Source organism: Manduca sexta, chromosome 1, assembly GCF_014839805.1.
Source record: "Manduca sexta isolate Smith_Timp_Sample1 chromosome 1, JHU_Msex_v1.0, whole genome shotgun sequence".
NCBI classification, from domain to species: domain Eukaryota; kingdom Metazoa; phylum Arthropoda; class Insecta; order Lepidoptera; family Sphingidae; genus Manduca; species Manduca sexta.
In genome coordinates this window covers 453,718-480,553 of record NC_051115.1, presented here as the reverse complement: position 1 = coordinate 480,553, position 26,836 = coordinate 453,718, and the positions used below count along the sequence as shown (strand labels likewise).

At 44.4% G+C, this 26,836-nt stretch overlaps 2 protein-coding genes across 8 annotated transcripts in view; both read left to right on the top strand.

Moving 5' to 3' along the window:
* Positions 1-6,287, top strand: part of LOC115453310 — a 33,044-nt gene extending 26,757 nt beyond the window's left edge. For 2 of the 4 annotated variants that reach the window (XM_037445276.1, XM_037445185.1), the window contains exons 16-19: positions 269-382; positions 2,826-3,027; positions 3,383-3,539; positions 5,244-5,502. In XM_037445276.1, coding sequence (XP_037301173.1) covers positions 269-382; positions 2,826-3,027; positions 3,383-3,539; positions 5,244-5,449 — 679 coding nt within the window. In that variant the 3' untranslated portion in view covers positions 5,450-5,502. Of the gene's footprint in view, positions 1-268; positions 383-2,825; positions 3,028-3,382; positions 3,540-5,243; positions 5,503-5,783 lie in introns of those variants that run through there. The other 2 variants (XM_037445224.1, XM_037445320.1) reach the window with 2 other exon arrangements.
* Positions 6,288-8,969: 2,682 nt separating this feature from the next.
* LOC115453403 lies at positions 8,970-26,677 on the top strand. 4 transcript variants are annotated; one of them, XR_005113230.1, is made up of 9 exons: positions 10,798-11,171; positions 12,133-12,267; positions 13,288-13,454; positions 14,454-14,601; positions 15,457-15,620; positions 16,263-16,347; positions 17,927-18,106; positions 19,230-23,400; positions 23,883-26,677. XR_005113230.1 is itself a non-coding variant. In XM_037444003.1 (8 exons), exons 1-8 carry the CDS (start codon positions 9,196-9,198, stop codon positions 19,397-19,399), a joined length of 1,374 nt encoding a protein of 457 aa, XP_037299900.1. In that variant the 5' UTR covers positions 8,970-9,195; the 3' UTR covers positions 19,400-26,677. The 4 variants fall into 4 exon arrangements, 2 of the variants coding, with proteins under 2 accessions (XP_037299900.1, XP_037299873.1); XR_005113227.1 differs by having other exon boundaries at positions 19,230-23,410; positions 23,893-26,677; XM_037444003.1 differs by lacking the exon at positions 10,798-11,171 and adding an exon at positions 8,970-9,520 and having other exon boundaries at positions 19,230-26,677.
* The last annotated feature ends 159 nt before the right edge of the window (positions 26,678-26,836 follow it).

Below are 26,836 nucleotides of genomic sequence, written 5' to 3'. Positions count from 1 at the left end.
GGGCACTGATAATGAGTTTTTTTCATACATAACAGCCCGAGTTGCTACGGGCTAAGAGCGGAAAAGGAACCCCTCAACATAGAACATTGGGTTTTTCTTCTTGGTATCAATTTGAGTATGAATAGGTGCCCAATATGGCGATAGGCTCTCCCATGTTAACGCGTTACAGACTACATGGCGATTAGTGAGTTGTTTCGCCTCTGCCTACCCCTCAGGGATATAAGGCGATGGTGTGCGGTATACCATTAAATAATGGTATATGTAACAGATCTGTCGGAACGGAAGCGCCACGGCCCATTAAGAAATGGTTGGAGTCATTAAAAGAGGACTTGAAAGTGAAAGGACCTCCGGCGCTGCAGAAACTTCTGAGCGGCGTCCAAAGGTAGATGATATGTGGTGGCGCCATCTGTTATCCGCGCTTGCTGATGAGCTTTGTTTAATGTATTCACCGCTAGATGGCACTATTTTGCGTGTAATTTTTTAGCGTTTTTTTTTTTTGTAATTAGGTGTGTTTTTTTCTTTCCAATGGCGGGCTTCTTTTGCAACTACATTTGATTTACACATTTTTCATTTTTTTTCCTTTTTTTATATATACACGGTGACTTTATAGTCGTTTTGGAACCGAAGCGTGGTTACTTAGAACAGTTTGTAGGACGCAGAAAAAATAGTGAATAAATTCTACTGTCGATAATAAAAAAATAATCCAAATAATATTTTTCACTCGTTCGAGTTTGATAATGATTTTACAGTAACGCCGCGCCGCAACAATTCTCACAAACGACGCACACTACCAACGCGTGTCAGCTGATACCTACCAAGAGCGGTAAGACGCGCGCGCGGTTCCAGAGTTCTTTAAGTTAAAAACTGGTACACTACCACCTTTAAATTAAATGCTTTATGATGGTATTGATTGTATTTGGGATAATATCAGATCACAACTTACGTTATGTACATACTTCACATCGTGAATCAGCTGATACGAGGCACGAACGTAATTGTTTATTTATTTATTTTTTTCATTTTCACTTTGGAAGAACAAGCATTATTAAATTTATTAAAAATCACAAATAAATACGTAAATGGATATTCCAATTTCTCCTTCATACTTTACACGGGCTTAGGACCGTCGGAAATACCTACTTTATTTAAGCATTACTTTCCGATAAAATACCTACTTCATTTATTGTCATAGTAATAAAAATAAACAGCGCGAACGAACTATGAGTATTTCTGGCGTATTTAAAAAATTTCAGCTATTTACAAAATAATCAACTTACATACCTAAACAGTTTATTTACAAATTACCTATTTACACTTCCTGGTAACGAAGCAACTGCTCGAAATGGAGTCCGCCGCGTTCGATACACAAACGTGCACGTTTTAAGTTATTGTATTTAAGCTTTCGCAAAGTGTCTATCACTTTTCACTCGGTTAAAGGCGTCCACTATCGCACTACGTAACTCGTCAGGTGTTTCGTGTTCCCGAAAATACACGAGTCTTTTTATTTCTGACCACAAGAAAATATCCATTTGACAAATACTCCGCGTTTGAATATTAGTACTGATGACTCATTTTCGTAATCAAAACAGCCGAATCGCGCGCGTGGTGTTGCATTACTGACTGAAAGACGGCGCGACGGGCGGGGGAGCGCAGGAGTGTATGCGCTCGCCGTGCCGAGGCATAAGTACATCAGAGGGGTGCGCGTGATTGGCTACGACGCGACGCGACGCGGCGGTCTCTTTGTAGTTATGAATGGCACCGATCGTAGTGTTTGTAGTGGCGTTACCACGAGTTCACATTTATTATTCGGAAACGAGTATTCATTTTAATTATAAAAAAAATGTTTTAATTTTATTAAAATGATTTTTTTTTTCACTCCTATTATTGATATAGAATTCAAAATTTTCGGTTCCAAAACGACTATAAAGTCACGGTGTATATTTTTTTTATGTTTTTATGCAATTATGCTGTATATTATCTAACGTATATTTGTCATCCTACGTGAGCTTTTTTTTCATGTTTTAGATGTGATTGAGCTTACATAAAGCGCTTTCGTGAAAAGCTTTCTTAATCAATTTATATGTATGGAGCTTGACTTTGTCTTAGGCCGAGTCAAAAAACAGTTAAGAATTGTGTTAATTGTATATTTGGATCAAGTATTCTATGTATTTCGAAAACGTCACGTTTTTTGGTTAAAAAAAATGATTTGGAGGTGATTTGGAGCGTTATATTTTTTTGTAGTAACTCAGCTCAGAGGCGGCCTAAGTCACTTTTTTATGTTCTAAAATCTAACAATATCGCAAAATAGTGGATGTAGGTTTTTTTTATTACTTTGAATGACGAGACTAGCTATAAAAATAGTATTTTCATAATGTAATTGGCTTAAGTCAGCTTGGAAAAAGATGTATTTTTTTTTTGCGTTTTTGTATTTTTTTATGTATCACTGCGCATTGCTATGTTGACCTACACCGATCGGCAGTTTTATTCTGTACAAACTTTGCACCGATGCCTAATTTAATGAATGATTAAAACATTTGACATATAGTCTTATTTATAAAAATTGCGCAAAGCTTTTGTACTTTATTTTAACATCAAGTACTTTTTTCTACTTTCAATTTACCGATGTACTTTTGCCCAAAAAAAAGGTGGAAACCCTACCTCTGATTGGTGCATTTTTAGGCGGTATACTGCGTATATCTTGTTACCGAAGAGCGACAAATTAGTTATTCCCACTCTTCAGCAAATTGGTTTTATTTACATCTCTGCTATATCACAAAAACACGATCAAAGCTGAACCAAATCTGATAAACTCTCCGTCTCCACAGTCTATCTCCGGGCACCAGTCTCTCCTACTTGAACCCGGAGGACGGCGGCTGGTACCGCGCCCGCTGTCTCAACACCACCAGCATAGCCCTCCTGGACAGCGGGAAGATCATCCAGCTCAAACCCACTGACAAATGCAAGAAACTGCCCGAGAAGTATCAGGAGATACCAGAGTTCTGCTGTGTGTTGGACGCTAAAGTCGAGGTGAGGATGTTGAGTAGGTTAAATCTATACTAAAATAAAGCTGAAGAATTTGTTTTTCTTGAATGTAATTTTGAATTTAGAGACTTTGAATACATACTTACAGTTTGCCATTTACAACTTTTTTTTTCTACTCGGTGACATTATAGCGACCGCATTGCTTTTGCTTTGTTTATCTGACAGCCAACTAGATTCATGTTGTATCTCAATATTTGCCAATCACAACGGCCCGACACACTGCGAAGGCTGCCATATGCCATACCGTCAGCACTGAGAAACAGATTTGTTATCACAGCAACGCTCCGTCCTTAGATAGATAACATCTATGAATAAGGGGGTAATATTCTACTTATCGCAGGTCGGTGCTAATCTCAAATGCACGCTAGTTTCCAAAACGCCAAACGGATACAAAGTGAACATCCACGACGTGGACACCGGTTGTGAGGTGGGCGACGGAGAGATCACGCGATGGTCGCCTAAGGTGGAGTACGCTGTTGAACCGGCCGCTCCTGTGGGTAAGTGTTTAGATTTGTTTTTAACCCATTTGGCATCGGAATGTTTGCCGGCAAACATGACAGCTACATGACATTACACGTGTCACGGGAATATAACCTTATTACGTAGTATATAAAGCGGCGATAGCCTCGTTGGGTGTGGAACGGACTGCCGAGACGAATGTCCGCAGGTTCAAATCCCGAGGGCACACACCCCTGACTTTTCTAAAATCATGTGTGTATTCTTTGTTAATTTGTCGTTCGCTTTAACGGTGAAGGAAAACATCGTGAGCAAACCTGAACATCTGAGAAGTTCTCTATAGGAATTTTGAAGGTGTGTGAAGTCTACCAATCCGCACTAGGGCAGCGTGGTGGACTAAGGCCTAATCCTTCTCAGTAGTAGAGGAGGCCCGTGCTCAGCAGTGGACCAGTATATAATACAGGGCTGATATTATTATGTAGTATATATTGTATATGTAGTATATGTATATGTATTACATAATAATGTTATATTCCCGTGAAACACGTAAAGTCATGTAGCTGTCATGTTTGCCGGCACACATTCCGATGCCAAATGGGTTAAATAGCTTAAAGAATTTATATATTATCTACATATGCCTTTGAGATTGCGTTAATAAATGAAACCACGTAATCATTTACCTATGATAAAATTGTGGTAAAATCATCCATGTATAACGAATATTTACATAAAAAATCTTGGTTTTATTTTTGTGATTTTGGTATAATTTTGTGCGAAATGCGAATATGGTGTGCACGTGAGTGCATTTCTGACTGAAAGTATAATGCGGCGACGAGTTCTCTTATAGTAGTAGTGGTATTAAAAAAAATATTATGGATTTTTATTTTGTTCGCAATTTACACTCTTTTATTTTACATCTCTGACTAACTTGTAACATTTAAAAGTTTAATTAATTTATTTAAACAACTAAGGACATTTTTAAATTAGGGATTAAATTTATAAGGAATAACAAGGTATAAACCAAAGTAGCCAGCTCCGGCTGGCAGGTAGGGGGAAATAAAAGGATAAAAGAGATTTAAATGATATTATTTTACGGATTTTTATCGCGGTTTTAATATTTTACTTTTATCTCGACGGTTCGAAGACTTTGCAGCTGTAGTCACGGGGGGAACTGAGGTGTTGTTCATCCGTAAAGTCAGAGTTACAATATCTACCTACATTTTACAATTATACAACTTTTTAAAATTTTGCTGTTGGTGGTCCGATCTACGCAGAATGAGCTCACAGTGACTTGAAAACGAAAACGTCGGGACAAAACTAAAATATAAAAATCGTGGTAAAATCCGTAAAATAGTTTAATTTAAATGTCTAACATTCGCGTAAACATGAGAAATCACTACATAGTACAAAACAAAGTTGCTTTCTCTGTCCCTATGTCCCTTTGTATGCTTAAATCTTTAAAACTACGCAACGGATTTTGATGCGTTTTTTATTAATAGATAGAGTGATTCAAGAGGAAGATTTATATGTATAATAACATCCATTAAATAGTGGAGAAACACTGTTATTTTGTTATGTTATACCCGTGCGAAGCCAGAGCGGGCCGCTATGTTTTTATATACAACGTTCACAGTTTTCCTGTAGTGTATTTAGTATCAGCATTGCACCCGAAGCCGGGGCGGGTCGCTAGTCATCAGGATAAAGTAGGATAAGAGATAATTGTAACATTCCCGTGTTATTCCCAGCGCCCAAGATCCCGGAGGTGTGCCGTCCTGTGCTGCAGGGCGGCTCGCTGGTGGTGCTGGTGGACGCGGCGCCGTGCGCGGGCGGCGTGCGCGCGTGCGTGCGGCGCGCCGACTCCGACGCGCAGAGACACTTCGACGCCGTGCTGCAGGACGTCGTCATGTACGGGGTGGCTGGTCAGTTATGTTTCACATACATACATACATAGCGGCTCGCTGGTGGTGCTGGTGGACGCGGCGCCGTGCGCGGGCGGCGTGCGCGCGTGCGGCGCGCCGACTCCGACGCGCAGAGACACTTCGACGCCGTGCTGCAGGACGTCGTCATGTACGGGGTGGCTGGTCAGTTATGTTTCACATACATACATACATAGCGGCTCGCTGGTGGTGCTGGTGGACGCGGCGCCGTGCGCGGGCGGCGTGCGCGCGTGCGGCGCGCCGACTCCGACGCGCAGAGACACTTCGACGCCGTGCTGCAGGACGTCGTCATGTACGGGGTGGCTGGTCAGTTATGTTTCACATACATACATACATAGCGGCTCGCTGGTGGTGCTGGTGGACGCGGCGCCGTGCGCGGGCGGCGTGCGCGCGTGCGTGCGGCGCGCCGACTCCGACGCGCAGAGACACTTCGACGCCGTGCTGCAGGACGTCGTCATGTACGGGGTGGCTGGTCAGTTATGTTTCACATACATACATACATAGCGGCTCGCTGGTGGTGCTGGTGGACGCGGCGCCGTGCGCGGGCGGCGTGCGCGCGTGCGTGCGGCGCGCCGACTCCGACGCGCAGAGACACTTCGACGCCGTGCTGCAGGACGTCGTCATGTACGGGGTGGCTGGTCAGTTATGTTTCACATACATACATACATAGCGGCTCGCTGGTGGTGCTGGTGGACGCGGCGCCGTGCGCGGGCGGCGTGCGCGCGTGCGTGCGGCGCGCCGACTCCGACGCGCAGAGACACTTCGACGCCGTGCTGCAGGACGTCGTCATGTACGGGGTGGCTGGTCAGTTATGTTTCACATACATACATACATAGCGGCTCGCTGGTGGTGCTGGTGGACGCGGCGCCGTGCGCGGGCGGCGTGCGCGCGCGTGCGGCGCGCCGACTCGACGCGCAGAGACACTTCGACGCCGTGCTGCAGGACGTCGTCATGTACGGGGTGGCTGGTCAGTTATGTTTCACATACATACATACATAGCGGCTCGCTGGTGGTGCTGGTGGACGCGGCGCCGTGCGCGGGCGGCGCGCGTGCGTGCGGCGCGCCGACTCCGACGCGCAGAGACACTTCGACGCCGTGCTGCAGGACGTCGTCATGTACGGGGTGGCTGGTCAGTTATGTTTCACATACATACATACATAGCGGCTCGCTGGTGGTGCTGGTGGACGCGGCGCCGTGCGCGGGCGGCGTGCGTGCGGCGCGCCGACTCCGACGCGCAGAGACACTTCGACGCCGTGCTGCAGGACGTCGTCATGTACGGGGTGGCTGGTCAGTTATGTTTCACATACATACATACATAGCGGCTCGCTGGTGGTGCTGGTGGACGCGGCGCCGTGCGCGGGCGGCGTGCGCGTAGTGCGGCGCGCCGACTCCGACGCGCAGAGACACTTCGACGCCGTGCTGCAGGACGTCGTCATGTACGGGGTGGCTGGTCAGTTATGTTTCACATACATACATACATAGCGGCTCGCTGGTGGTGCTGGTGGACGCGGCGCCGTGCGCGGGCGGCGTGCGCGCGTGCGTGCGGCGCGCCGACTCCGACGCGCAGAGACACTTCGACGCCGTGCTGCAGGACGTCGTCATGTACGGGGTGGCTGGTCAGTTATGTTTCACATACATACATACATAGCGGCTCGCTGGTGGTGCTGGTGGACGCGGCGCCGTGCGCGGGCGGCGTGCGCGCGGTGTGCGGCGCCCCGACTCCGACGCGCAGAGACACTTCGACGCCGTGCTGCAGGACGTCGTCATGTACGGGGTGGCTGGTCAGTTATGTTTCACACAACATACATACATAGCGGCTCGCTGGTGGTGCTGGTGGACGCGGCGCCGTGCGCGGGCGGCGTGCGCGTGCGTGCGGCGCGCCGACTCCGACGCGCAGAGACACTTCGACGCCGTGCTGCAGGACGTCGTCATGTACGGGGTGGCTGGTCAGTTATGTTTCACATACATACATACATAGCGGCTCGCTGGTGGTGCTGGTGGACGCGGCGCCGTGCGCGGGCGGCGTGCGCGCGTGCGGCGCGCCGACTCCGACGCGCAGAGACACTTCGACGCCGTGCTGCAGGACGTCGTCATGTACGGGGTGGCTGGTCAGTTATGTTTCACATACATACATACATAGCGGCTCGCTGGTGGTGCTGGTGGACGCGGCGCCGTGCGCGGGCGGCGTGCGCGCGTGCGTGCGGCGCGCCGACTCCGACGCGCAGAGACACTTCGACGCCGTGCTGCAGGACGTCGTCATGTACGGGGTGGCTGGTCAGTTATGTTTCACATACATACATACATAGCGGCTCGCTGGTGGTGCTGGTGGACGCGGCGCCGTGCGCGGGCGGCGTGCGCGCGCGTGCGGCGCGCCGACTCCGACGCGCAGAGACACTTCGACGCCGTGCTGCAGGACGTCGTCATGTACGGGGTGGCTGGTCAGTTATGTTTCACATACATACATACATAGCGGCTCGCTGGTGGTGCTGGTGGACGCGGCGCCGTGCGCGGGCGGCGTGCGCGCGTGCGGCGCGCCGACTCCGACGCGCAGAGACACTTCGACGCCGTGCTGCAGGACGTCGTCATGTACGGGGTGGCTGGTCAGTTATGTTTCACATACATACATACATAGCGGCTCGCTGGTGGTGCTGGTGGACGCGGCGCCGTGCGCGGGCGGCGTGCGCGCGTGGTGCGGCGCGCCGACTCCGACGCGCAGAGACACTTCGACGCCGTGCTGCAGGACGTCGTCATGTACGGGGTGGCTGGTCAGTTATGTTTCACATACATACATACATAGCGGCTCGCTGGTGGTGCTGGTGGACGCGGCGCCGTGCGCGGGCGGCGTGCGCGCGTGCGTGCGGCGCGCCGACTCCGACGCGCAGAGACACTTCGACGCCGTAGCTGCAGGACGTCGTCATGTACGGGGTGGCTGGTCAGTTATGTTTCACATACATACATACATAGCGGCTCGCTGGTGGTGCTGGTGGACGCGGCGCCGTGCGCGGGCGGCGTGCGCGCGTGCGTGCGGCGCGCCGACTCCGACGCGCAGAGACACTTCGACGCCGTGCTGCAGGACGTCGTCATGTACGGGGTGGCTGGTCAGTTATGTTTCACATACATACATACATAGCGGCTCGCTGGTGGTGCTGGTGGACGCGGCGCCGTGCGCGGGCGGCGTGCGCGCGTGCGGCGCGCCGACCCGACGCGCAGAGACACTTCGACGCCGTGCTGCAGGACGTCGTCATGTACGGGGTGGCTGGTCAGTTATGTTTCACATACATACATACATAGCGGCTCGCTGGTGGTGCTGGTGGACGCGGCGCCGTGCGCGGGCGGCGTGCGCGCGTGCGTGCGGCGCGCCGACTCCGACGCGCAGAGACACTTCGACGCCGTGCTGCAGGACGTCGTCATGTACGGGGTGGCTGGTCAGTTATGTTTCACATACATACATACATAGCGGCTCGCTGGTGGTGCTGGTGGACGCGGCGCCGTGCGCGGGCGGCGTGCGCGCGTGCGGCGCGCCGGCCTCGACGCGCAGAGACACTTCGACGCCGTGCTGCAGGACGTCGTCATGTACGGGGTGGCTGGTCAGTTATGTTTCACATACATACATACATAGCGGCTCGCTGGTGGTGCTGGTGGACGCGGCGCCGTGCGCGGGCGGCGTGCGCGCGTGCGTGCGGCGCGCCGACTCCGACGCGCAGAGACACTTCGACGCCGTGCTGCAGGACGTCGTCATGTACGGGGTGGCTGGTCAGTTATGTTTCACATACATACATACATAGCGGCTCGCTGGTGGTGCTGGTGGACGCGGCGCCGTGCGCGGGCGGCGTGCGCGCGTGCGTGCGGCGCGCCGACTCCGACGCGCAGAGACACTTCGACGCCGTGCTGCAGGACGTCGTCATGTACGGGGTGGCTGGTCAGTTATGTTTCACATACATACATACATAGCGGCTCGCTGGTGGTGCTGGTGGACGCGGCGCCGTGCGCGGGCGGCGTGCGCGCGTGCGTGCGGCGCGCCGACTCCGACGCGCAGAGACACTTCGACGCCGTGCTGCAGGACGTCGTCATGTACGGGGTGGCTGGTCAGTTATGTTTCACATACATACATACATAGCGGCTCGCTGGTGGTGCTGGTGGACGCGGCGCCGTGCGCGGGCGGCGTGCGCGCGTGCGTGCGGCGCGCCGACTCCGACGCGCAGAGACACTTCGACGCCGTGCTGCAGGACGTCGTCATGTACGGGGTGGCTGGTCAGTTATGTTTCACATACATACATACATAGCGGCTCGCTGGTGGTGCTGGTGGACGCGGCGCCGTGCGCGGGCGGCGTGCGCGCGTGCGTGCGGCGCGCCGACTCCGACGCGCAGAGACACTTCGACGCCGTGCTGCAGGACGTCGTTCATGTACGGGGTGGCTGGTCAGTTATGTTTCACATACATACATACATAGCGGCTCGCTGGTGGTGCTGGTGGACGCGGCGCCGTGCGCGGGCGGCGTGCGCGCGTGCGTGCGGCGCGCCGACTCGACGCGCAGAGACACTTCGACGCCGTGCTGCAGGACGTCGTCATGTACGGGGTGGCTGGTCAGTTATGTTTCACATACATACATACATAGCGGGTCGCTGTGGGTGCTGGTGGACGCGGCGCCTTGCGGGCGGCGTGCGCGCGTGCGTGCGGCGCGCCGACTCCGACGCGCAGAGACACTTCGACGCCGTGCTGCAGGACGTCGTCATGTACGGGGTGGCTGGTCAGTTATGTTTCACATACATACATACATAGCGGCTCGCTGGTGGTGCTGGTGGACGCGGCGCCGTGCGCGGCGGCGTGCGCGTGCGTGCGGCGCGCCGACTCCGACGCGCAGAGACACTTCGACGCCGTGCTGCAGGACGTCGTCATGTACGGGGTGGCTGGTCAGTTATGTTTCACATACATACATACATAGCGGCTCGCTGGTGGTGCTGGTGGACGCGGCGCCGTGCGCGGGCGGCGTGCGCGCGTGCGTGCGGCGCGCCGACTCCGACGCGCAGAGACACTTCGACGCCGTGCTGCAGGACGTCGTCATGTACGGGGTGGCTGGTCAGTTATGTTTCACATACATACATACATAGCGGCTCGCTGGTGGTGCTGGTGGACGCGGCGCCGTGCGCGGGCGGCGTGCGCGCGTGCGTGCGGCGCGCCGACTCCGACGCGCAGAGACACTTCGACGCCGTGCTGCAGGACGTCGTCATGTACGGGGTGGCTGGTCAGTTATGTTTCACATACATACATACATAGCGGCTCGCTGGTGGTGCTGGTGGACGCGGCGCCGTGCGCGGGCGGCGTGCGCGTGCGTGCGGCGCGCCGACTCCGACGCGCAGACACTTCGACGCCGTGCTGCAGGACGTCGTCATGTACGGGGTGGCTGGTCAGTTATGTTTCACATACATACATACATAGCGGCTCGCTGGTGGTGCTGGTGGACGCGGCGCCGTGCGCGGGCGGCGTGCGCGCGTGCGTGCGGCGCGCCGACTCCGACGCGCAGAGACACTTCGACGCCGTGCTGCAGGACGTCGTCATGTACGGGGTGGCTGGTCAGTTATGTTTCACATACATACATACATAGCGGCTCGCTGGTGGTGCTGGTGGACGCGGCGCCGTGCGCGGGCGGCGTGCGCGCGTGCGTGCGGCGCGCCGACTCCGACGCGCAGAGACACTTCGACGCCGTGCTGCAGGACGTCGTCATGTACGGAGTGGCTGGTTAGTTATATTGCTTTGAATGACGACACTACATAAATATACGAGCAAGCCGATAGTTTGACAGTAAGCATCGATCAACTATAGACTAATATAGCATTGGAATTACGAAGCACTGTCTGATATATTACTAGGCACGTCATCTTGGGGCATTAAATGTTCAATTATTTAAACACAAGGTATTGCACGCGGCTCCGCCTGAATTAAAAGCCTTTTCAAAAGTACCTAAATCACTGTACTGGTTCATAGTAGCGGTGTTGATGTTCTTTATTTAAAACTTTATTAAAGTAAATATGAGAAATAAGACATACAGACGATAGAAATAATTAAAACATCGGTTGTTTGTTTTATTGCTTTGAATGACGAGACGAGCTTGCCGTTCGCCTGATGGTAAGCGATACGATCCATAAACAGTAGAAACAACACCTTAAATTACAGTTTTTGGTATTTCATTGTGCTCGCACTGAGACATGAGATGTTGAGTCTTATGTCCAGTAGTTACACTGGTTACAACGTACAAACCGGAACACAACTACACACTGCTGCTTGACAGAAATAGACATTGCGGTGGTACCTACCCAGGCGGTCTCTCACATTTGAAAGAACTACCACCAGTAAAAAGTTTCCACTAGTATCCATAATTCGACCCAGTTGTGTCATATGACCCACAAAATATCTAAATATAAGTTAATGTTTCGACAACTGCTTAGTAAAATGTCGTAGATGAAAGAATTGCGATTTTAACTTCTATGAGCCTTCCGATGTCTATGTCCTGTTTACAAAATCCATTAAAAAAAATCTTTTATTAACTTTCTTACTGGCTAGCTATGATAGTTATCTAGAAGCCATCACAACTCACACCATCTTGGTTTTTCTTTTCCCACTCCGTATATACTCTCGCGCACGTTCAGTTTCCGACTCCTGCGCACGTTCCGTTCCTCACATGTACGAATGTATGTTACAGCGACTCCGTTGAAAGAGCCGCCGCTGCAGGGCCAGACGGTGGTGGGCAAGTTCTCAGACGGACTGCACTACCGCGCGCTGTGCAGACGCACCAACATCAAGCAGAACAAATACCAGCTGGAGTACATTGAGTATGGTGAGTGATAGATATATCAAGGGCATTGCAGGCGGTTCTTCATCTGTGTGAAGAAGTTTTTCCGGGATTAAAGTCCCACTTTATTTTGTCCGGGACAAAAAGTAGTTTTCAGGAGTAATGTATTATAATAATATCAGCCCTGTAGTATATACTGTCCCACTGCTGCACGGGCTTCCTCTACTACTGAGATGCATTAGCCCATAGTCCACCACGCTGTAGTGCGGGCAGACTCCACACACCCTCATAATTCCTATGGAGAACTTCTCAGATGTGCAGGTTTCCTCACGATGTTTTCCTTCACCGTTAAAGCAAGTGATAATTCACAAAGAAAAATCAGATGTATGTACCATTGGGTTTTGAACCTGCGGACATTCGTCTCGGCAGTCCATTCCACACCCAACTATGCTATCACTGCTTTAAATATCTTTATATAATTTATTTATCTATCACAAATTCAATGTAAGTTTAAAGTAACAACACCAAACACCTAAATTCACATTAATACAAATTTAAAACATAAAATTTGAACTTTGTAAAACAAAGGATAAAATTATTTATTAACTACTAGCTGACCCGATAGACGTTGTCCCGTCTTAACTATGAATTCGCAGCGCGCATTCTGTCGATTGCTGACAGTTATTTCAAAATTAATGTTTTTGTTAAGTTTTTTTAATTTTCTAATTTTCCGCGCAATTTAACAATAACCTAACAATAACAAACACAACAAAAAAAATCGTGAAATCGGTCCAGCCGTTCACGCGTGATGGTGTGACCAAGGGAAATAGGGATTCATTTTTATATATAATATATAGATATAACTTACGATCGGGCCATACGATTGCTTAATACTATAATCTCAGAACTTGGATATATTTATATGTAACCTGTCAGAATTCATTGAAATGGCTCATAAATGTATTGAAATAAATTGTTAAAATTAAATCTTTATAACATCGCATTAGTTTCAACTGTTATGGTGTTATAATATATAAATAAATAAATATAACTTATCATCAACAGGCAACATAGAAGTGTCCAAGTTGGAGATGCTGTACCCTTGCCCGCAAGAGTACGACGTGGGCCAGGTGCCCACCGTGGTGTCCGTGGTGACGCTGGACGTCGGCGCCGAGCTCACGGCCGCCGCGCTGGAATACCTCGAACAACTCAAGGAGCAGGAGATGATGCTGGTAAGGGACTACCGTAATGGGAATGGAGGTTAGGGGCCGTAATGGGAATTTACTGGAAGGTCTTTCATATGTGAGAGTCTGTGTTGCAGTAAACGCAATAGACAGCTCACTGGTCAGCGTACATCACTACTTTTTTAAGTCCCCTCTCTATCTCTCTTGTCTCTGACTGATGTAACGTTCAATATCTCTTTGATTATATTAAGTAAATAAAACTTATTTAAAGTCTCGTCAAGTGCTTTATTAATAAGAACAGTCCGCCTGGGTGGGTACCACCACAATGTCTATTTCTGCCAAGCAGTGCGTAGTCACTGTTGTGTTCCGATTTGAAGGGCATTGTAGCCAGTGTAACTACTGGACATAATGAGACTTAACATCTCATGTCTCAGGCGAGCGCAGTGGAATACCAAACAATACTTTGTATTTCAAGGTGTTGGTGTTTCTACTGTTTATCGTATCGCTTACCATCAGGCGAACGACAAGCTCGTCTCGTCATTCAAAGCAGTAAAAAAAAGTTATCGCGGGATTATCTGTTGGTTATGCGGTACCAAAATGGTAATACATAAATGCCATGATAGTATAGGCTATCTGTAGAATAAAGGGTACTACACAGTAACACGTTAACGTTTTGGTAATGTGTTACCATGATGATACCGGGTACCAAATATGGTAATTTTATGCTTTTGTAATACTTGATAATTTGTGAGAACTTTTTGTTTATATGTAATGTTAAGTTATAGACATTCCCCCTTATTCATGGACGTTATTTATCTAAAGACGGAGCATTGCTGTGATAACAAGTCTATTTCTCCGCTTCGTTTATCTGACAGCCAACTAGATTCAAGTTGTATCTCAATATTAGCCAATCACAACGGCCCTATGCCTACGCACGGCGAAGGCTGCCATGCTGCCAGCATTGAGAAACAGATTTGTTATCGCAGCAAAGATAGAGCTTAGATGAATTACGGCTATGAATAAAGTGGATTGTTTATTGCCCATTAGACTTTACCGGATGGCGCCAAGACAGCGCCCAGCGGCAGCGCGGCCATTTTGACAGTGATCAAAACAAATGAGAACATGCAAAAGAAGCTTGTCGAATTATCCACGCCTGACTGGAAGAAAATAGAAGAACGCGGAGGGGATGTTGTCGGTACGTTTGTTTGTTTGAACCATCGATATATGTACTACGTACTAAATTTGGCATTCCGATAATTCACTGTGCTCAACTGAATTGAACTGCGATCCGTTCAAACTGACTTCAGTATGGTCAATATTGACAACTCGTGGTTGTCATTTTAGTTCAGATTTTGAACAAATAGTTTATATGGACGGTGTCTACAGAATATACGTCAATGGTTTGAACCCTTTAATCTCAGGAACTATTAAATCCATCGATATATATGTACTACGTACTAGATTTGGCGTTCCGAACATTCACTGTGTTCAACTGAACTGAACTGCGATCCATTCAAACTGTTTTTAGTATGGTCAATATTGACAGCTTGTGGTTGTGTACGGAGTGGCGCTCATGATATAAGAACTCGAGTCTAAGTGTAAACCTGGTTTTGAATAAAAAATATTAGTCAAATAAGTAAAATTATTTGTTGTTCAAGTAAATCGGAATTTTTACATGAATTACGATGCGTGCGAAAGAAATACATGAAGCGATATCCTCACTCCACGCCCACTCCTGCACATAGCCGTATTTGAAACTTGAATTACTGCCTCATTCCTTATCGAATTTTAATGCCATTTTCACAAAAGGACTTATTTTTTGTACTAATTGCTGTTACATATAAAAAAATGCAGAAAATCAAACATAGCCAAATCTACCAACCAACCTGCACTAGTCCAGCGTGGTGGACTAAGGCCTAATCCCTCTCAGTAGTAGAGGAGGCCCGTGCTCAGCAGTGGGCAAGTATATAAAACAGGGCTGATATTAAATACAGTCAAATACCCTATTATCATAAAGAGAGAGGCTGTTAAAAGATATTTCTTTCCACAGAGACACAATGCCTCATGTACAGCGACATGGAATGCCTCCAACTACCCTCTACTGGCGGCATGCTGCAGGTGTTGGACGTGAGCCTGCTGGCGGACGGCAGCGTGTCGGCGTGTCAGGAGGGACTTGCGCACGCGCAGTACGTGTTCACGCACCTCGCGAGCATGGTGAGTTGAAGCGAATTTATTACAGAGTCATTTTAATATTGCGTTACTAAATGAAACCACATACTTATCTACTTGGAAATAACACTTTACAATAGGTTACTTGAGCCGTAGATGTTTAATAAAATAGTGTAAGTTTCGAACAAAATTAAATATTTTTCAAAATTGATTTTATTTTTACGCGCTCTAATGCCACTACTACTACGCTAAGAGAATCCGTCGCAGCGGCATCATACTTTGAGTCAGAAATACACCCACGCACACGAAATATTCGCAATAAACTACAAAATGATCAAAAAAATTCAATACTAAAACCAGGATATTTGGTAAAAATATTAATGGCTGATTTTCGACACAATGTCAGCAAAGGTGAAGACGAGTATGTGGTTTCATTTAGTAACGCAATGTTAAAATGACCCTGTATATGAGCATTGACGTATATTCTATAGACGCGAACATCAATTTTGGATTCGGCGCCTATTTAAAATTTATGTTTCTACTGTTTATGGATCGTATCGCTTACCAACAGGCGAACGGCAAGCTCGTCTCGTCATTCAAAGCAATAAAAAAACCAATATAATTCAATACTACGCAATAGTTTGACTGCTAAAAATCCTACCATATAACAATTATTTTATGTTTTAGATGGCTGAATACTGCAACAGCGAACTTGGTCGCCAACCGTACTTGCCGAAAGTCGAGGAGCTTTGCATAGCGAAATGTCCACCGAGTAAGTACATAATATATGTACTATAGCGGTAGGTACTATAAATAAAAGAACTGTGTAACATTACACTTTTATGGCGGTACAGTACAAAGGACGTTAATTTGGTACAAATACTTATATCTAATACAAAACTCGCGCCGTACAAGACGGCGGAACGCGCCTCGCTTCGATGGTGACTGGGGCCGCACTACACAGGCGCGGGCACGCTGCGCGAGTCGTCCCGGGCGCCGCCGCGGGGGCAGGGGTGGCGTGCGAGGAATAGGGACGTGCGCTACACCGCATTTATATTTACACAGGATCGATTTTTGAGATGGGGCAGCGAGGGCTGCTATCTTAAGAGCCCCAAACAAACGGCTTCGATCATAATATATTAGACGACAGCTACAGAAGACAAACACATTATGAACCCATTTACCATCTGGATAAATAATAAGGTTATATTCCCGTGACACGCGTAATGTTGTGTAGCTGTCATGTTAGCCGGCTAACATTCCGATGGTAAATGGGTTAATAAATCTCAATCGAATTGTGTATGTCCTTTTTTTGAAGTTGGTTAAAAATCAATGTTAGACTCGTTATCGCGCTCTCTTTCTCACTTACGCAGCGTTATGGCCGGTGAGGTCACAGTTTGCTATTTTTTTCGACAGCTACACATTCTACCAAACTAAAGCTATATAACTTATTTATTGTTGCATGATTTTGAAAATTCTTTTCCTTTGTTAGGTTTTGGATGACATACATTTTTTAATACATGTTTACACCAGGCAACTATAGTCGCTTCGAGTAACACAAGCGCGCAAGAAAATTGTTTCATATTATTTTTTTTATCCGACAAAATGGCCTTACTGCGCCTGATGGAAAGCGGAGTGAGGTCCAATAGAACATCGACTGACGAGAGATGATTACCCCTCGGCAGTCGACACAATTATGCCTGTTGGAACTGGGTATACACAGACTGACCCCTGAACGCGACACACAAGGGCCACTATGGCGGGTTTTAACACCTTGTGTATGGTCGCTATCCCGGCGGATATAAAATATATCCTACCACCTTCGTATGCGCTTCGTCGCGGTAATATGTGATTTGACAATAGTGTGGCCTCGGCATGTCAAGTGAAATTACTTACAAAGTTAATAATCGACAAACAAAATTAAAAATTTGAGCGCAAAGCTATACATATTTGATTGTTTGTCACAATCGATCCGGAAATTTTAAAAGCACTGCAGCAATTACTTACTGAATTGTTAAAAAAACTATGTAAGGTGTATGTTTTGTTGGCTGTTCAAATAATAATAATAATATCAGCCCTATATTATATACTGTCCCACTGTTGGGCACGGGTCTCGTCTACTACTGAGAGGGAATAGGCCTTAGTCCACCACGCTGGCCTAGTGCGGGTTGGTAGACTTCACACACCTTCGAAAATTCCTATAGAGAATTTCTCAGGTATGCATTCCTCACGATGTTTTTCATCACCATTAATTCAAATAAATAAATAAATAAAGTCGGTCGTTATCCGGGTGGATATAAGACATATCCTACCACCAGCAAAAAACGCTACAGTAACATTAAAATCAACAGACTCGAAATGGTACCGCGCCGTGTTCCTGGAGCAGTTGGACGGTCCCGGGGGCGGCAAGGCACGCATCCTGTATGTCGACACGGGGTACCTGGGCGTGGTACCCGTCGAGCTGCTCAGGAAGATGCTGCCGGAGTTCGTGAAGGGACTGCCGGCCCTCGCGTGCCATCTGGAGATTAAAGGTATCAAATAATAATAATATCAGCACTGAAATTAATCTAATTTTCGGATTCTATCGCGGTGTTAGTATTTTATTTTCTCCCGACGTTTCGAAGACTTTGCAGCCTTCATGGTCACGGGGGGGACGTCGGGAGAAAATAAAATACTAACACCGCGATAGAATCCGAAAATTAGTTTAATTTCAGTGTCTAACATTCGCGTAAACATAAGAAATCATTAATATCAGCACTGTATTGTATACTGTCTCGCTGTTGGGCACGGGCCTCCTCTACTACTGAGAGGGAATAGGCCTTAGTCAACCACGCTGTAGTGCGGATTGGTAGACTTCACACACCCTCGAAATTCCTGTACAGAACTTCTCAGGTATGCAGGTTTCCTCACGATGTTTTCCTTCGCCGTTAAAGCGAACGATAAATTCACAAAGAATACACACATAATTTTAGAAAAGTCAGAGGTGTATTCCCTTGGGATTTGAACCTGCGGATATACGTCTCGGCAGTACGTTCCACACCCAACTAGGCTATCGCCGCTTTTTTTTTATCAAAGGTATGAATGAACTAAATAACTAGTGAAATTTTTTTTTGCTTTGAATGACGAGGCGAGCTTGCCGTTCGCCTGATGGTAAGCGATACGATCCATAAACAGCAGAAACACCAACACCTTGAATTATAAAGTATTGTTTGGTATTCCACTGCGCTCGCCATACTGAGACATGAGATGTTAATTATTATGTCCAGTAGTTAGTAGTTACACTGGCTACAATGGCCTTCAAACCGGAACACGACAATGACTACACACTGCTGCTTGGCGGCAGAAATAGACATTGCGGTGGTACCTACCCAGGCGAACTCTCACATATGAGACACCTACCAGTGAAAATCTAAATAAAACTTGTTTTCGGATTTTATCACGGTTTCTATACTTTCCGATGTCTCAAAAACGCAGCCTTCGTGGTCAAAGTAGGGACTAAAGTGTTGGTCATCCGTAAAGTTGAAGTTACAATATCTACCTACATTTTACAATTAACAATTTAAATTTTTTTTTGCTGTTGGTCCGATCTACGCAGAATGAGCCCACATTGTCTTAAAGCCTCTGTCTACCCCTTATATAAATAATTTGTTCCAGATTTCCCGTCACGTCCCACGCCAGACATGCTGGCCAAAGCGCGGCAGCACATGAGAGTCGACGAGCAAGGCCGCGGACAGCTGCGCGTCACCAAGTGCACCAAACTCGACGACGGAATGTACTCCGTGGAGGCTAAGGAATTGATCCAGGCCATGATGGGATGGGAGTAGATTCGAGAAGCATATCGATAAAAAATCGATATCGCTAAAAAATCCCTATCGATAAAAAAATCGATGAACTTCTTAGCCGTTATAATTGAGAGGACAATGAGGACAACTTTTTGATATTTTTAAATATTTGCTATTTTTTTATATATTACAAACCTTTCCTTAACACTAACGAACACATTAAAGAAAGATTTATCGAATTCGGTGCAGTCGTTTGGAAGTTATGCGCGTACAAACATTACGGTTAATTTTTATTTATATAGATTTGGAATGTACGGTAAACGATCTTCCTATCTAGGTAGAATAAATACTTCTATGTAAATTAGGGATGCATTTTCTTGTTTGATAAACAGCAGTAGGAACGATAAGATAGTATAGTTAAACAAGTAATAAAGAACCGCTTTCTGACGCCCTCTCGATTACCACGGTATTGATGATGTTTGAGATCGGTTGTCGTAATATCGATATTTAATATCGAATAAGTACTCATAGCGATTTTTGATTAAGTCATGCTTATATCGATATTTAATGTCGATTGAATTGGATTCATTTGTATTTTTAACATTGGTTTAGCCGTACTAGTATCGGTGATTGAAAGCGATAATGGGCTATATCGATAAAATATTCGGTGTTCGAAATCGATAAAAAAATACTATTGCTGACTGCGAATTGACAATTTCAATATTTTTTTTTTTTTATATATTCGCATCGGTTCGCAGATAGTGATTGGGGTCGTTTATAGTAATCGGCTGTACGTTATATTAGAAATATCGATGTTCAAGATCGATAGAAATGTATAAGTATTGTAGTTGTATATGGAGAATATCGATATGTTTTTTCTTGTGTGTAATGAACGTTTATTTCTTTCATGTTACCTATAGATTTAAATTTCAAATGACATCTTGACACAATACTGATATGCTTTTTATAAACAAACCGATAGTCTCCACGTTATATCGACTTTTAACATCGATATTTATAATAATTATCGTTCAATCGGTATCAGTGAAAGTTATGTTACAAACATTACAATTAGGTTATAAGTTTTGTATTAAAACATCGTTAAATTAGACATATGGTCAAACTTAGTGTTTAAGTGATCGATCGACAAATCGATGGACTTTAAGCATCGATAACTGTATCGATAAGATTTCACGGCTTGATTTATAAACCATCTATAATATTTTCTACTACTGTACATTGCAATCTGATAGTAGAATGATATAAAAAGAAAACCTATATAAATAATCTTAGAGGTTCTTCAGTAGATAAGAAAACCTGCATCAATAGTTTAAACTAAAGTTTTTCAGTAGATTACGTGTCTCACATATTGTATAGATACTAAATATATCATTTTGACATTGCGTTACTAAATGAACCCACATACTCAATTTGAAAATAGCACATTAAAGTTACTCGAACTGTATGGAGAGGTTCCCTATTTTGAAAATAACATTACAATAAGTTATTCGAACTGAATAGAAGAGAGGTTCTCATTTTTTTTTTTCTCATAGACCCTTTCCAACTTTTGTTGGTTGCGGTGCACTTTTAATTTTTACAGAGAAAATGCATTACAACTATCGCTCAGACATTGTGGGGTTTATGTTGAAGTCACCTTACGACCCCATTCAATATTATCTGCCTTCATAGGTGAAGTCAGCCAACATTTTAGTACTTTACCATCAAACCAGATGAATTTTCGTGGACCCCTTACGAATTGTGGACTTCTACTTTTCGGTCTGTTGACTCTCGTTAATTCTCCCGTGGTACCCTGAGGGTCCTGGACCACGGTATCAGTGGTATAGAATATCGAGAACACGAATGTAATAATAAAGATGCTCGACATATAGGTGCGGATGTTATAGAGGGTCTACTTCGAAAAACGAAATCCGTAGTTTCGGATGACGGATCGCACGTTTTGTTACTACGAAGTGTTACGGATCCGATCTGTTCATCGCAATATTTCAGACATGGAGTAATTTATAGGGTTTCCCCATCCTTTTTTAAAACCGTCTGCGAGGATAAAGATCTACTTCTTCTTCAGCCTTCATCTACCCAATGCTGAGTAAAGGCCTCTTCCATATTTCGCTAACTAGCGCGGTCTTGGGCTTTCCGCATCCAGTCTTTCCCGGCCGTCCGAATGATGTCGTCGGTCCATCTTCGCGGCTGCGTCCCCACGTTCTTGAGCCCAGTTCTTGGCCACCATTCTAGCACCTTCCTCCCCCATAGCCATCTAATGTGCGGCTTACCTGGCCTGCCCATTTCCACTTCCTTCGAGCGATGACTTCGGCTACGTCTCGAAGACTGGTTCTCTTGCGGATCTCGGTATTGTGTACCATATCCCGAAGAGAAATACCCAACATAGCTCTCTGGACTATGGAGAGAGCTATGCTGATGCTTTTTCAAAAAAAAAAAATACGTGGAGTTGATCTTACAACTATGGTAAGCTACAGAATGGTGACAGATCCGAAGTAATTTGGTAGTAGAGTTAAATCCGAAGTTCGTCGTTGCTTCGTTTCGGACCGACGTTTAGACATTCGTTTTTAGAAGTAGACCGTCTGTATTTGACGTCGGAACCGCGTCCCGGTAAGATCATTTGTGATAGCTTCAGTAAACGCAGTTTTATAATATATAGCCGACTTAATGTGAATTAATATGATTTGATTCAACTAGTAGAGCCTAGGCTACGTTGGGAAGATGGAAGTAGCCTTAAGGGAAATTAGGCAATCGCTTAGGGGTCCGGTATATGTCAGGGGCCTCTCGTCCTTAAGGAAAAGTGGCAATTAAAGGAGATGTCCAAAAGCGGTTTTTTATTCGATAATTTTTTTTTTTTTTTTTTTATTATGGCCCGGCGTAGTGTCCCCACTGCGCCTGATGGTAAGTGTATTGGGGTCTTAAAGAATGTCGACTGACGAGAGATGATTACCCCTCGGCAGTCGACACAATTATGCCGGCCTGGTAGAACCGGATATACACAGACTGATCCTGAAGCTCGACTTAAGTGAGCCATTGTGGCGGGTTTTGACAAAATTAATAATCGACGATGATTAAAATCGTCCAAGGAGAATAAAATTTCAGCGCAACGCTATATATGTGTTGTTTTTGTCACAATCGATCCGGTTTATATCGAGATGGTTTGATTATAATTGATAGTAAGCTATTACCGATATTTTTAGATAATATCGAATAAAATATTTCGACTTCAAACTCACTTATTACCTAGTTTTAAGACATCCGCATCGAATTTCGATATGGTACCTAAAATTGTTTGGATATGTCTAAAAGCTTTCTTATTGAAATAGGTTTTTACAAGAGCTTTTGAATTGTCTATGACAGTTTAAAATTAAAGAAAAATGTTTCTTTTAGGTTATTTTCAGAATAGCATTCAATTTCCCCATTTTCAAGATATTATTCCATTTATACATTTTTAGTATCGATTGTAATCATTCGGATCGTGATATCGATTACAAGTTCCATATGCTTATTTCGTTCCACCAATTCGATTGTACTATTCCGGAATTAAATCATTTCATATTGATTCCCGAATTAAATCGATGAACAATCTAGTTCCGTTTTGTTACTTGGTTGAAACGGCTGGTTTCCATTATAATCATTCGGATTCCGATCGTGATATCCAATGTCCAAATGACACTGATTAAGTAAAGTTTCATTTCCTTCCCTGACTATCCGTCAGTATCGATTGTACTTTCCACGTATCGGATCATTATCGATACCTGAATTAAATCTTTTAAGATTTCAAGTTCAATTTGCTTGTTTAGTCCAATCGGATAGTATCGATTGGGCTTTTACGGACTCCTAATCATTCTATATTAGGTATATATATAGTATCACGCCTATATTCCCTGAGGGTAGGCAGACTATGGATTGCCACGGTCGATTATGACACTTCTTACGCTTCCTACATTTTTATAAATTTTTTCACGTTGCCTGGTTCAGAGTACTTTTGACTTGGCCTTTGCTAAGAATGTCAGATACGTTCGAAGGTTCGGTGAGGTCAACATTTTTTGACCTCACCGAAGTTATCCATCAAGATTTATTATAAATTCTTATCAAAATATTTGTCCGTGATGTTTATAAAGCTACATCCTAACGTGCAACGGCAAAGGATTCGAGTTAGTTTTTTTTTATTCTAAAACCTAATCGGTCAGTATCGAGTGTACTTTCCGGGTATCGGATCATTCTTTATCGATACCTGAATTAAATCGATTAAGATTTCAAGTTCCATTTTCATGTTTAGTCCAATCTGATAGTATCGATTGTGATTTTCCGGAATCATATCATTCGACATTAGGTACATATATAGTATTACGTCTATTTTCCCTAAGGGTGGGTAGGCAGACTATGGATTGCCAAGGTTGATTATAACACTTCTTTCGCTTGCTACATTTTTATAATTTTTTTCACGTTGCCTGGTTCAGAGTACTTTTGACTTGGCCTTTGCTAAGAATGTCAGATACGTTCGAAGGTTCGGTGAGGTCAAAATTTTATCCATCAAGATTTATTATAAATTCTTATGTCCGTGATGTTTATAAAGCTACGTAGCTTTAACTTACCACGGCAAAGGATTCAAATTAACTTTCCTTCTTTAAAACCTAAATGGTTACTTTCAAATTTAAATTATATTCATACATTTCCCGTTTCTAGCGATAGAGGTCGCTGGATGCATTTATAATTGGTTTGTATAGAAATCTTTAGAGCCTGTGTTTAGCGTCTTGTGGCATTTCGGAACTTTTTACATAATTCCACGCCCCTAAGGTGTTTTTGGAAGTTCTGGCTTTAATTGGCTATTCATATAGAGTAGAATAGCAATCGTGTATTGCAGAATGAAGGTCAAATACAGGTTGTAATTAAATATTAATATGTGTGAATACATTATATCGTGCTATATATTTCTCACGCACGTACTGTTATGGCCAGTCACACTCGGTGACGTCACAGTTTGCTATTTCTCTTATTTGACAGCTACCCGTTACAGAGAACAATTACTAAAGCCATAGAAGACATTCTCAGATGGCTACTTAATATATATGTTGATACTATATTACCTTATGGCTTGGATAATGTGACAGAAAGAGATGCATGCTCATTTCATGCATTTGAAATTTACCTGTTTTTCCGTAACTTTATTCCAGTAATTTTACAGGGTCGATTAACAAAATATCGACAAAAAATATTTCACATGCAGATCGTAACTTACATTGCGGTTTAATATGATTTTTTAATAAAAACATGTTTTACCAGATTACTTAAAATGGTGGGTTCGGAACAATAACACACTTTAAATGACAAAACATTTTGATCAACTTAAAGAGTTAATCTAAAAAATAACATTATTGAAGTCTCCCTGAGTCAGTATCAGATAAAAATGATGTAGGTTTCTGGTTTGGATTGACTACTCAAATCTTTCGAAATAAAATGTCTTAAACAAGTCTTGCGGGTGGTAGGATATATTTTATATCCGCCCTGATAGCGACCGTGCACAAGGTGTTCAAACCCGCCATAGTGGCTCACGTGTGTCGCGTTGATCAGCCTGTGTATAGTCCAACAGGCATAATTGTGTCGACTGAGGGGTAATCATCTCTCGTCAGTCGACATTCTATTGGACCGCACTCCACTTACCATCAGGTGGGTCACTTTGCCATGTCAATATAAGAAACATGTGATTTTAATTCAGTTTCCAATTGCACATTACAATGCGATGTATCCATACATTTTTTTAGGTATCGTCTTTCCTAGAATCTGTTTTTTATGTCATCTGTTTTTTTTTTATTCTTAATACTTTCGTTTTATCAAATAATATATAAAACGAAAGTATAAAATAAACAAAAAAACTGATACGACAGTATTTTTTGATATTTTGTAAAAACTATTTCGTTATATACATTAGTATTAGAAATACTCTAAATCAGAGGTTTCCTAACTTTTTTTTCTCATAGACCACTTTCAAAGTTTTGCTGGTTCCGATGGACCTTTTTTTTGTTTCGCGGAATACATTACCACTAACACCCAGCTTTCACGGGGTGCGATTGGACAGTTATATTTGGGGCCACCGTGCCTTACCAACCTGCCTAGGACCCCTATCAATATTATCTGCCTATATTGATAGGTGAAGTCAAGCCGACATTTTAGTTCTTTCTATCAAATCAGAAAAAATTTCGTGGGCGCTTACGAATTGTGAAGCCTCAGTTTCCCGAGACCCCTGGGGTCCTCCTGGGTCTCTTTGGGAATCAATGATGTGGAGAATGCCACCCGATGTAGAAAAGGCTTATGTTTTTTGTCACCAGGTTTTCACCTCTCAAGTACAAGAAAGTATAAAAACAGTAATATCACTTCTGTTTTTCTATTTTTTTTTATTACACAGGGTCATTTTGACATTACATTCATAATTGAAACGATTTGCTAAAAACATCCTTTAATAATAAATATTACCAAAAATTCTTGTTTTAATTATTTTATGATTATGTTGTTGCGACGAATTCTCTTAGTAGTAGTAGTAGTAGTAGTGGCATTAGGGCGCGTAAAATTAAAATCACTTTTTATTAATATTTATTTTCTGTAAAACTTACACTTTTTTATTTTCTTTATTACATCTACGGATAACTTAATATAAAGTGTTATCTTCAATAAGATAAGTATGTGGTTTCATTTAGTAACGCAATGTCAAAATGACCCTGTAATAAATTTCAATTGTTTTCCCTTTATTTATGACACACAGTGTGTTGTTTTTTAGTTAATAGAAATCGCATTTATATTTCGAAAATGCATTTTTATTATCTTAACCGTTACCTTATGGTGGTAATTTTTTTTTGTAATCTAGTTTTAAGTTTACCTTTATTTTTGTGATATACAAGGAAGCGAGCTTGTTTACATCACAAAATTTGTGAAGTGCTTTATTTTTGTTAATATTTCATATCTTCCAAGTTTTTTTTTCAATAAGGGGACGTTCAAGTGTTACACAACGCAATTTTTGGAGATTTTTCACTCCCCCTATTCTATTATTCTCTCTGATTGCAAGTAGTCAAAAAATGTCTAAAATTGTATTCTGTAATTACTTGCTAATATAATGTTAATACTGTAAAAAGAGCGTTTAACAAAAGCTTTGTTCTGATTGGCTTATTTTCACAATGGATTAATAGTAGATAGGGATCGTTTATAAACTGCGATTAGTCAATATAAGTGTGGGTAAGTTTGTAAAAGACACTACTCTAGTTTATTAAGCGAAGGTGTAGTAAAAAAGTTGTAATAAAAAATTGAATTCAATGGTTGTTTAATTTCTGGTTGTCAGGATTATATAGGCCTTCATATGTGAGTCCGCCTTCGTAGGTACCACCGCAAAGTCTATTTCTGCGAGCACTGTATATTCACTGTTGACTTTCGGTTTGAAGAACATTGTAGCCAGTGTAACTACTGGACATTATC